This window comes from Prinia subflava, chromosome W (assembly GCF_021018805.1).
Source record: "Prinia subflava isolate CZ2003 ecotype Zambia chromosome W, Cam_Psub_1.2, whole genome shotgun sequence".
Lineage (NCBI taxonomy): Eukaryota > Metazoa > Chordata > Aves > Passeriformes > Cisticolidae > Prinia > Prinia subflava.
The window spans coordinates 10,080,267-10,092,745 of record NC_086282.1 but is presented as its reverse complement, the minus strand read 5'-3'; the positions used below and the strand labels follow the sequence as shown (position 1 = coordinate 10,092,745).

At 43.7% G+C, this 12,479-nt stretch overlaps 1 protein-coding gene across 3 annotated transcripts in view; it reads left to right on the top strand.

Moving 5' to 3' along the window:
• The window catches only part of LOC134563470 (adhesion G protein-coupled receptor L3-like), a 694,578-nt gene that overhangs the window by 613,033 nt on the left and 69,066 nt on the right, over nt 1-12,479 (top strand). For all 3 annotated transcript variants that reach the window (XM_063421391.1, XM_063421390.1, XM_063421389.1), the window contains 2 exons: nt 3,542-3,750; nt 4,426-4,602. In XM_063421391.1, the coding sequence (XP_063277461.1) occupies nt 3,542-3,750; nt 4,426-4,602 (386 nt within the window). The remainder of the gene's footprint in view (nt 1-3,541; nt 3,751-4,425; nt 4,603-12,479) is intronic.

The window sequence follows — 12,479 nt, the reverse complement described above, 5'->3', positions numbered from 1 at the left end:
CCATGCCAGCCTCATGAGAGTCATGCCTTAGGCATTGTTTTGTGTTTAACCATTATAAGTATCAATTGCTATGTTCAGATTTAAATTAACAGGTAACATAATTTGCTCGTGCCCTTGATTGCAATCTGTGTTGGCTGACTGGGAATGTATTATATTGCTAAGTGATTCACAGCTTTAAAAAGTATTTTTTGACGTTAAAAATGCATCAGATCCTTAAATTATGGGGCTTCTGGGGCACAGTGCTGAATCCAGAGGAGTGCTTTTAACTGGTAATGTCTGCAGTAGGGGGCTTCAGATGGGATAAGAGGCTCATTTGAGTAAATTGCTTCACAGCAGGGCATTGTACAAATATCTGAAAAAGTCAAGGATGAAAGCAATAGTAGCAAATATTAATAATGAGCCAACATGGCAAAAAAGGTTGCTTAACTGTCATGACTCTAAATCTTTAGTGCCTTTCTATATCTTATGAACCTCCTGATACAGCATAAATTTTAGATGATGTTATATGTGAATGGTCTTTATCCTGCCAAGTCATTTATTTCCAGATCAGGAGTTTGAGCAGACAAATTTGTTGATCTCTACAGCCTCACTGTAGACCAACTTTAAACTCATAGGCTTCTGCTGGTGGGCCCAACATGCTCCTATTTCTGAGTTCCTTTAAAATTTAATCTGTGTGCAGGGTACAACACTCATATATGGGCTTTGGTCACTGCAGGCAAAACACAGAATCATAGAATGGCTTGAGTTGGAAGAGAACTTTAAGATCATGTGGTTCCAACCCCCTTGCCATGAGCAAGGACACTTTCCACTAGATTAAGTTGCTCAAGCCCCATCCAACCTGGCTTTGAACATTTCCAGAGATGGGGCATCCCAAGCTTCTCTGGGAAATCTCTGCCAGGGCTTCACCCTCCTCTGCATAAAGAATAAAGAACATGGAGTGATAGGGCAGCATTATAGCCAGACTAGGTGTGTTAAAATTTCCAAAAATTTTAGATAAAGTTTGGTCTGGTGGTTCAGAAAGTCTTGCCATTGGCTTGCTTTCAGATAGGATTTGAGGAGAAGTATTTCTTTTAAAGACAGTTTAAAACTCAAGCTGTGTAACAAAACTCCAACAGGGGAGGTGTCCTGGTTTGAGGGGAAGTGAGTTTTTCAGGAAGCTGAGGTCAAACCAATCAGTGGTCAGGTTCGAATGTTGGCACCTGGAGTGGCCACTGAGGAGTTGGACACGCCTCTGAGGACACAAGGGGGTTAAAAGCAAGGACTCCCAGATGGACTTCCTCTTTCTGGCTCCCCTTTCAGGAGAGGAACATCTTTTCCCCCTTCCCCTGCCCAGCTAACCAGGCTGGGTGGGGGAGGGGGGCCAGGTGGTCAGGCTGAGGTAGGCCTCGGGCCCCAGGGGGGGGGAAGAGAGAGAACGGGACTGGAGCTGAGCCAGTCCCATCCAGGATGGAGGGGTGGAGAACTTCGGAGCTGACTTCCGTCCCCCCATCCCATCCCCCCGTCCCCCTCGTCTCGTCTCCCCCCCCCCCCCCCCCCCCCCCCGGGAGAAGGTGCCGAGCTGCTGCTGCGTGTGGGAGTTGCCAGAGCCTGCGAGTGCCTGAGCCTGTGGCCTTGCCGGGAGACAAAAGCTTTTAACTCTTTCTGAGGCAGAGGACAACTTTTCCCAGACATTGATTCTCATGGCTGGCGGTTTCAGAAGAGAGAGGGACAGCCTGGGACCGAGATGATAAAGGACGATGAAAAGGACCCCCCCTCGATGGCAGAGAGGAAGAGGAGTGGCCTTTGAGCTGGACTTTTCTTGCATAATGTTAGCCATAGACCGACCCTGAACTCTCCTGAGCATAAATAAGACTGTATTTGGGTGGATGCATTTTGGCTCAAAACCAAAGACTTTGTGGCCTCGTTCTTGGAACCCTCGGCCCCAGGGGTAAATGTGGGGAGACTGCTGTCCCAATATGAGAAGATGGCTGGGTTTTGGTACTTGGCCAAACATCCTTAAAAGAGCCCTTTATGCGGTTTTGGTCCATGGATGGTGGTGAGAGCACTGGACATGGAAAGGAGGGTGTCACCATGGCAGATTTCTCCAGGTGATGCCATGGGTGACATGGGAACACGGGAGGATGGACCTGTGTTTCCTGTGGGGGGTCTGTGGTGTGAGAGAGACTCCTCTCTCCCTGGATGGATTGAAGATTGTTTTTTAAGGGATGATGACTGACGGGGGGCCCAGGGTTGTGGAAGGTTTAAGCAAGTAAGATGAGGGTAATGTGCAAGTGTCAACCGTGTGAGCATGTAAGGGATGGAAATTGGGGGGAGGAGAAGAAATGTTCTGGGAGGTTTTCATTTCTGCTTTTGGGTGTTTGGGTTTTCTTTTCTTGTCTATTGTCTGTTGTTATGTAGGTTAATAAAATTTTCTTTATTTCAAGTTTTAGGCCTGCTCTGCTCTGTTCTTGACCACATCTCACAGTAGCTCATTAGGAAAAACATACACTCATGGGTGCACTGGCATTTGGCCAGCGCCAACCCATGACAGGAGGGCTTTTACTCAGCTATCTGTTGCCAGCAATGAAAGGGAAGTTTTGATTTTCTAAACACAGTATCACTGGAGAGTTCTGTTCAAAGCAGAACCCCATCAATTCGCACCAGCTTGACACATGTCCAGAGGTCACCAAAGAGCTACAAATAAAATTATCATAAAAGGATTTAGGTTGGGAGGAACCTTTGGAGTCATCAGTGCCTCACCTTCCTCAGATACTGTGGTGATTCATATAGAAACAAAAACATACCTCTCCACAACTAATACATATAAAGGCAAACTAATCACATTCCTGTCTTATTTATAGGCTGTGAAATAATGTGCAAAACAGAAGGCAAACTGGATGGTTTCAGTTAAAAACAACTGGCTGGTAGACTTGGTTTTCTGCAGGCTCTCCAATGGTGTTTTTCTGATTATCTGATTGGCAAATTCAGAGAATAAATGTATTTTTAAAAGAAATTTCTGAAATTTTGTTTTACCTGTCATGTGAGATTGGAATTGTACTGGAAAGGTTTTGATTTCTTCTCCCAGAGTTGTCCCTACACTTTTCTGAGATAGTCCTAATTTATTACCAGACTAAATTATAGTTTTATACTGCATCTGTGCAACATGTCAGCTTGAAACATGTTTCCCAGGTATATCCAGGAGAATAAAGTGATGTCAGGTGGGAAATGGACCACCTGGCCTTTTTTTTTCTGAAGCTAGTTATACCTACTGATGCCATAAATAAGCCCACCTTCCCTGTCTGTCTTCTGCTCATCTGTTTGGTTATAAAAGTTTCTTGTGGAAGAAGTATCTCTGCCCTTCTTATCCAAGGATTGCTCATTGCACCTCTTGGTGCTCACTGGAATTGGCAAGAGATGGGTTTTCATATGCCACATCCTGGTCCTTTCACATTTTCTCAGAGCAGTTTTGAAGTTGGTTAAGAGAAAAGATTTGCAATCTAAAAAACAAAAAAGCCACCCCAGTGATTCAACCCGGCCACCTAACCTCTTACCTCTCTTCTAGGTGAGATTAGGGTGGCTTTTGTGCTGTACAACAACCTGGGCACCTATCTCTCCATGGAGAATGCCAGCATGAAGTTGGGAACAGAAGCGATGTTGACCAATCACTCCGTCATTGTCAACTCCCCTGTCATCACAGCAGCAATAAATAAAGAGTTCAGCAATAAGGTTTACCTGGCTGATCCTGTGGTGTTTACTGTCAAGCACATCAAGGTATGTGAGTTCAAAAAGCACTTCTCTTTATTTTTCAGTTCCTGAAATTAAATGATGCAAAAGTTGGCTGCTGTGAGGCCCCCAGCAGTCCTTGTTTAGATTTTGAATTATACTTCTGGTCCTTTGCACTTTGTGTTATTTGTGGAGAAGGTCTTTTTTATATTGCATTAATAGAAGTAAAGAAAGTGTCTCCTTTGAGCCGATGCCCATTGCTCGATTGCTGACACGCATCATTCTGTAATTAAAAATTACCAATAAATTAGAATAGACCACAATATTATTTGATCATGGTGGCAGGGGATGTTAGAGGAAAGTGGAATTACAGCGAAAGAGGACAGCTAGTCCTGTTAGCCAAGCTCAGTCATTGCAGAAGTTGATTGCTTAAAGCAATTAATTTCTCTGTTCTGCAATGCAAATGAAGCAGTCTCGTTTTGAAGAGCTGGATTTAGTCAATGTCTGAAATTAATCAAGAACAAAGAACTGAGTTTGCATTAGCAAAGAGTGCAGCAACAATCTACCTTTCTCTGGTATTGGCAAGTAATACTTGACGTATAAACCACTGCTGATTATTTATCTAAAATTGAAGGGTGAGAGTTACAAAGAGCCTCAGTAGTGCATTTAGAGATCTCTGAGAGCCTATCATTGTTACTGCATTTATTAATTTCTTTCCTGCAGCAGTCAGAAGAAAATTTTAACCCAAACTGTTCATTCTGGAGCTACACAAAGCGTACAATGACAGGGTATTGGTCCACCCAGGGCTGTCGCCTCCTGACAACTAACAAGACACACACCACGTGCTCCTGCAACCACCTCACCAACTTTGCGGTCCTGATGGCACATGTGGAAGTTAAGGTAGGCATTGCAGATTCCCAGGCTGCCAATGCACTGGGCAGGAAAAGTGGTCCGTGTGTGGCACCATTTTGTTACCGCTAATGGAGCTGAGCAGGGAAGTTGCTGTGTGACAGTAACTCTGAAAGTAGAAACTATCTCATGTAAGTCTTCTTTCTGCTCTGTGGAGAAACAGGAACTAGTCACACCAATGCAAAGCCTGTCTTAGGCTCTTAGCATGGCCAGTTCTGAGCTGGGGATGGTGAGTGAGCAGGTTTAGCTCTTGCCATATCCTTTGCTAACTGGTGCAGAACATCTCCTGGCTGGGTTCTTTCTCATAGGGTCCTCCCTGTGCCACCAGGGAGTAGTGAGGTGGGGGGACAGAAGTGTGCAGTCTGCCTCATGGGGTACAGGTTGGATGTCCTGCTGGCGGCAGCTGCAGATACACTGCCACAGGTGTTTGTGTGAGGTGCATGTGTGGAACCAGCAGTGTTTTCCTTCTTCCAGCTAGGGGAAAAAATACATTGTCTGCATCTCACTGTGTGACCAAGAGATGCAGAGTGTGACACATGAGAGGGAAGTTTTTGATACCATCCTGTATAAACTGGGCATCTACTTGAGTCCAGTACATGACCAGCTGGTTCCCTTGCCTGCATTTATGTCTGTGATGTAAATCTGGCTTTCTACATGACTAACCCCACTGGAGCTAAAGAAGTTAATCCTGAAGGTAGATGTTCCTCATGGTAGCAGTGGTTTTGGGAGCAAAGCACACATTTGGGATTTTACTCAAGAACAGGAGAATGGTTGAGGTGGTCTTCCACTTCCTGAGCTGCCTTGGCTATCTTTGGTTGACAACAGTCTAAACTGCTGGAAAAAGAAGGAAGGCCCTGATGCCCAAAAGATTTTGGCCTAGTCATTTTCTTCATTGTGGTGTCTCCATTTCATGTGCCTGGCACAGCAGCAAAACCCACAGCTCTGAGGTAGATAGGGAACTGGCATCTTCCATGCAGGCAGAACTTTTCAGAATCACTTCCATGACCAGCATAACCACAAAAGCTATTATGGTTTTAAAACTACTTTTTCTCAAGTAGTCTTCCAGTGTCACTGCTTTGTGTATTTTTGTTCACTTAATAATCTGAAGAGGAATGTAAAGAGCTGCAATAAAATTCATATTAAATAAGCACCATGCATGACAAAAGCTCTGCAAAAAAAGAAATGGGAGTCCAGGAGCACATTTTTCACAACAGCTGGGTCCAGCTGAAAGGGGCAGGATATATCTGTTGCTCCTGCAAGTTGTGGTAACCATTTTATTCTGCAGAAGTCAGTCCTAGTCCAGGAAACATGCCATTAAATGTTTGTGGCATTGTCCTGGGAGATGACTGAAGAAAAGGCCTATTCAGAGGCCTGTTTACAGGTCAATGGCATTCTGCAGTCCAGGTCTGGTTTTGCCAATTTCCTACAACTGCTTGAATTTTCATAAGAAATGTGTGTTTGGCTCATTATCACCCACCTGGAATTAACAGATATGCCTGAGTCACTGAAGTCAGAGATTGCAGCTGGGAAATGCAGATAGTGATCCACTCCACTGGTGTGAACAGGGGCTATCCCTACTGTGCGGTGCAGATACAGCCTGGTGCTCAACAAGCCTCTTCTCAAACTGCAAATACGTCAGCCATGTCTGCACTTTCCATCCAAACCTTGTGAGACAAGTAGAGCTGCTGTTATCTCATCTTGCAGGAAAAGTATGCAAGACCCTTCCTCGCACATGTTTATCCAGGAGGTTGTAAAGAGCTGCAGCTGGAAGCTTCCTGAGTGCCAAGCCAGTGTGCTATTAGCTAGTGGCTGTTTCCAGGTGTTAACAAGTGCCATCAAGACTTTCAGATCACGTTTTATCATGTTTTATCATTTGGTTGCAGCCAAAGTACCATTGCTGTAAGAGACAAATTGGCTCCACTTTGTTGACTGATACAACCAGACAGCTTCCTGGCATGTCCACTTCAGTGATCATCCTGGCCTGAGGGCAGAGGCAGGGCAGAGTTTCCTCCCACATAACACTGACACATATTTCAGATATAAATATGCAAACATTTGCAACTTGCCCCGCCAGCTGCTTGTCACCTTGCTCTTCCTGGTGGCACTGTCTCGCTCCATGGTGGAGCTGACCATGTGGCTCTTGACATAGAAGGTGGCTTATATGACCTTCCTTATGCTGTTGTCATGAGTTGATTTTCAAGTCTTGGCAGGACAATACCTGCTGGTTTGGAAAAGTGGAGGTTTAAAAACAAATGGGGGTTGTTGTCATTCATTGACTCATGCTCACTGCTCATAGATATGCTTTTGAGCCATTTTTTTTTAATATTGTGGTTGGTTCAAAAAGGCATTCCTTAGTCATTCTGTGACCTGTTAGTGTTCTTGGAGGTGTAATGATCCTTGGGGAAATGATGTTGTGTGCTTCTGCAAGACCTCTTAGACCAATGTTCTGGCAATGACCAGGATCTCTAAAAAGGACTGTTGTACACACAATAATTAATAATACTCTGAGAGTTTTGCAACAGAAACTATTTTCTCCCATGACTGAGATTTGTAGTTTCCTGACTTCGGTTGTTTGTTTGAATTTTTGGATCCATAGGGAACATCCTTTGGTGTAAGGAGTATGCACAGCACACTGCCTAATGAGACTGAAAACTGGGCATCATGGGGAGCAGACATCATAGTCCTCCTCCTTAATCAAAAACCAGCACCAATTTGACAAGTGTCACATCTGCTCATGAATGATCTCCCTGCCTGGTAACATAACACAAAAGCGTGTTCTCTAGAGGGGATCTCGGTGGCCGCTCTGTGAATTCTGGGCTACAGTTTAATTATTAGCAGAGTGTGTGTGGCAAGGTGGAGCTGGAAGGTAGCGCCGCTGAGGAGAGGTGATTGATGGCCATCTGGCTCTCCAGCGTGAAAATGCAATATGTCTTTATCCAAAGGGACAGAAAATGCCACCAGCTGACCATGGCAGCAGGGGTTTATTCATGTGCTCAAAGAGTAGAAGTTTCTGGGATCAATTCTGGTCTGACTAGGACTGTACCTGATTAAGAGAATTTAATTTGAAGATGCTTTCTGCCTGTTAAAATATGTTGGGTTCAGAGTTTCTTATTCACTCACTAGGGTAAAATAACAGTGTCCAAGACCAAGACTTAGCTGTGCACACAAGCAGGATGCATAACTGCTGGGAAGAGCATTGGACCCTCACCTGCAGGTTCCCCTCCAGCCATTGTCTATAAAAATGTGGTGGCTCCCATGCTGGAGAACAAAGCCCATCATTAAATAAGCCATCCTACCTATGTAATTGCTGTAGAGTTATTCAAAATTTACAAGTTGTTTTTCATAAACTTGTGCTTTGCATCATACTAATTATAGTAGATGCATCTTAAATGTATCATGGGAAAATTATGCAGCCAGAAAAGTTCAGAGCTGGTGGGAAAATGCAATTAAAAAACCCACCCAAACCAGAATAAGCAAAGGTACCCCAGGGTAGATAAATGTTGCTTATCAGTAGTAAGTGCTAGATCTTACTCTTCTTTTTAAAATACAAATTGAAAGGGGGGAAAAAAGAAAGGTGTTTTGACTGTTGTAATTAATAGGAAGTGTATTTCTTTACCACAAACATGTTGCACTGTGCTGATTATTTGGGGAGTGGAAGCATAAGGCAAGCTAAGGAGAGAAGGGATGTTATAAAGGCCAATTTAATTCCAATTAATAAAATAGAATTATATTAATTAAAGAATTACAAGACAGAAATTTAGGCAAAACCAACAATCGGAAACACAGTGCCGATGCCTGGGATCGACACTGGGTGAACCAGTTACAGCCTCCAGCGCGCTGTAACCCCCTCATTCACCCAATGTCAATCTTGGGCATCGGCACTGTGTTTCCGATTGTTGGTTTTGCCTAAATTTCTGTCTTGTAATTCTTTAATTAATATAATTCTATTTTATTAATTGGAATTAAATTGGCCTTTATAACAATTTTGGTGCTCAAGTGGGGCCGTCTTCTTGACAGCAAGGGTTCTCTGCCTGGATCTTCTGTGTGGTTCAAGCTGCATATTTCCTTTTTAAGGCCTCCTACCGGGATAGTTTTACTGGCTCTGCTATACAAGGTACCTTATTCGTCTGCTGGCACTCAGTGGCCAGAACCTGGGCCTTCAAATTCAGCTTTCTCCGTAACTTGCTTTGATACAACAAATACTACTCAGGAGAATCTGACTCTAACAAGTTCAGACGAGTGGCGTTTTCTAAGAATCGCACGGTCAGGACTTGTTCTTCTTCAAAACGCTTCCAACACAACCCCGATGGCCTCCACCCTCATTTACAGTGGACTACTTATATCTGTAGGCAACATTCGTACTTGAAGTGGATATAAAGATTGCAGGAGCACCCCGATTCCAAGTAGGGAATTGGAGCTCTCCTGTCATTTGCCTTTTCGGTGAAGTTTGATGTTCAGGGAGGAGGTAACTCAACTTTGGTCTCTTTTTCGGTATTTCTATCTTCTTAACTCTGGAGGCATGAGTTCACCCCTTCTCATATGTTCTCACTGCTGTATCTGTTGTCAGAAGAACAAGAAAAGGACTCTCTCAATGAGGGGTTAAAGATACCTCTTTTTATGTTTTTACCAAAACTTTGTTTCTGGGTTGTATTTTGTGAATAGCGAACTCCAAGGGGGTGCTTTGCATAATGATTCTCTTTTTCTTCAATTCCTGTAAATTTTTATTAATTGCTACTAGTTAGGGCTGAATTTGTGAGTCTTCTAATCTAGGGTGCCCTACGGGCATCCCATGCTCATATGGCATCACGTACAATAATTCAAAGGGGGATAGCCCACTTTCTGAATTTGGTATGGTCCTTATATTTAATAAAGTTAAGGGCAGACACTTAATCCAGGACATTTTTGTTTCTAGCATTAATTTTGATAATTGGGCTTTTAAGGTTTGATTTATTCTCTCAACTCTTCCCAAACGTTGAGGGTGTCATGGGGTATGGTAATCTCAGCGGATCTCTAGGGTGTCAGCCAATTGTTTTGATTTTTGATGTGAAGTGAGTCTTCTGATCTGAGTCAATGTGATCTATGATACTGTAGCGGGGAACAATTTCTTCCAATAAAATCTTTGCTACGGTATGAGCTGTTGCTCGAGGACTTGGAAAAGCCTCTACTCAATGGGTTAACTGGTCCACTATTACTAACAAGTACTTATGCCTTCCTACCTTGGGGAGTTCGGTATAATCTATCCATACCTTCCCGAAGGGGCGGTATGCTAGAGGTCGCCCTCCTAAGGGGTTTTGTCTCAACCTCGTTTTATTTACCTTTTGGCATATCATGCAACCCAGCACTTCTTGTTTCGCCAATTCATAAATTCTCTTACACTCAAACAATTAAAAAAAATGCTTAGCCAACGCCTGAGCCCCCTAATGGGTTTTTAGATGCAATCTCCTGAGGATTTTTCTGGTATATTTTTTAGATATTAATTCTCTGCCGTCTGGTAATTTCTATTTTCTCTCTTCTCACTTAGCTTCTAGCTTTTTGTATTCTTCCATTTCTTGAGGGGACAGCTGAGATGGATACTTCTTAGGGTTTCTCTCTCTTATTTCTGAGGCACTCATGGTTAAGAGGGCTGCCCTTTTCGCTTCTTGGTTTGCGAGATTATTTCCCTGAGTTCTGAACTGCATCTCTACTTGATGCCTTTTTACGTGCACAACTGCAATGGCTTTAGGTCCCCTTACAGCTTCCAGGATTTGCTTAATTAACTCTTGGTGTACCAGCCCCTTTCCGCAGGTACTGACCAGCCCCCTCTCTTTCCAGATTTTTATGAAGTTATGGACTACCCCGAAGGTGTATTTGGTGTCTGTGAAGACTGTCCCGTTTCCCTTTTAATCTTTTCAAAGCTTGCAGAACAGCGTATAGTTCGCAAGCCTGTGCCGACCAACTGGCATTCAGTGGCCCCGATTCTATTACTTTCCCATTTCTTCTATCTATAATAGCATATCCCGTTTTTCTTCTACTTTCCACTACTCTTGCAGACCCATCTACAAACTATTTCCCGCCCTCTTCCAGCTCCTCTTCTTCTAAATCTGGTCTAATTCTACTTTGCAGTTCCACCACCTCAGAGCAGTCGTGGCTACATTTCTCTGATCTATCTCCGAACAGAAACTAGGCGGGGTTCCGAGCTGCTGCAGTTTATAATTCTAGCTTGGGGGAATGTACTAGGATTGCCTCATATTTTAACAGCCTTGAGTCCATGAGCTATTTGTCTGTTTTTTGCTGTAAAATACTTCTAATATTATGGGAAGTGTAAACTACTAGCAGGGCCCCGAAAGTAACTTTTTTGGCTTCCTCAACTATTAAAGTCACCGCTACTATTGCCTGTAGGCAAGTTGGCCACCCTTGGCTCACGGGGTCTAAGAGCTTTGAGACATATCTTACCGGTTTCCTGATTCCTGCCCAGTCCTGCGTCAATACCTTATACGCCGTGTAGTTGCTGACATCCACAAATTGCTGGAACTGCCGCTTCACGTCTGGGAGACTCAACACTGGGGCGGTTACTAGGGTCTTCTTAAGCTCTTCAAACTTTTTTTCGTCCTGCTTATTCTATTTTACTCTATCTGTGGTGAGTTTCTCATAGAGGAACTTCACTTTCTCACTATAGCCTTCAATTTATTGTCTGCAATACCCAAGAAGTCCTAGTAATTGCCTGACCTCCCGCTTGGAATGTGGGGGCAGCAGGGCTACAATTCCTGATATTCGCTCGGGGTCCAGCTTCTTTTTCCTTTTTGTCAGCCAATGCCCCAAGTATTTCACCTCCTGCTCTGCAAACTGCAACTTGGATTTTGACACCTTTAATCTCTTCTCCCCTAGGAAATTCAACAATTCTATAGTACTATTCTTTACTTCCTCTTCCCTGGGCCTGGCAATTATCAGGTCATCTACGTATTGCAGAAGTTTCATTCTCTCCTTGGGACAAACTGACTAAGCAATTGCCCTAAGGCCTGTCCGAACAAGTTTGGGGAGTCTGTGAAACCCTGGGGAAAAGATGTCCACCTAAACTTCTGTTTTCTATTTGTGTCGAGATCCTCCCATTGAAACGCAAAGAAATCTCTACTATCTTCGGCTAGGGGGCACATCCAGAAAGCATCCTTTAAATCTATCACGCTATGCCACACATCCTCTGGGGAGATTTGATTTAAAAGGGTGTAAGGGTTGGCTACTACCAGAAAGCTGTTTTTTGTTTTCAGATTTACCGCTCTTAGGTCCTGGACCAGTTTGAAACTCCCATCTGGCTTCTTTACTGCCGGTATCGGCGTGTTGTGCCTGGACAGGCACGGCTCAAGGATCTCTCGCTTTACAAATCCTCAATTATGGGTTTCAACCCTCTCCTCCCTACCAGGGAGATGGGGTACTGTTTTACCTTAATTGGCTCTTCGGGTCTTTGAATTTCTATGGATATGGGATTTATTTCTATTTTTCTTCCTTTCCTCGAGGTATGCCCTATGGCTGGGTTAACCCTTTTCTCATTCTCTTCGGTCAATCAGTACAGACTCACTACAATGTCTATTCCCTTGACTATAAGGTTAATTCTTAAAGCTACTATTAAATCCCTTCTAAGCAAATTATAATCAGCCTCTTCTACTAGCAATACATTCTCCACGCACACCTTATTTTCTGACTCAGTAATTACGTTCTTAATCACTGGTACTCGGAAAGGCTCTCCCTTTGCCCCTATCACCATTATTGTATCCCTGCTCTTAAAGCAACCTCTAGGCAATTTCTTGACCGTGGAGTGTTCTGCTCCCATGTCTACCAGAAACGACACCTCCTCCTTGTGGGGTCCTATTTTTAATTTTATTTTAGGCTCATTAGAT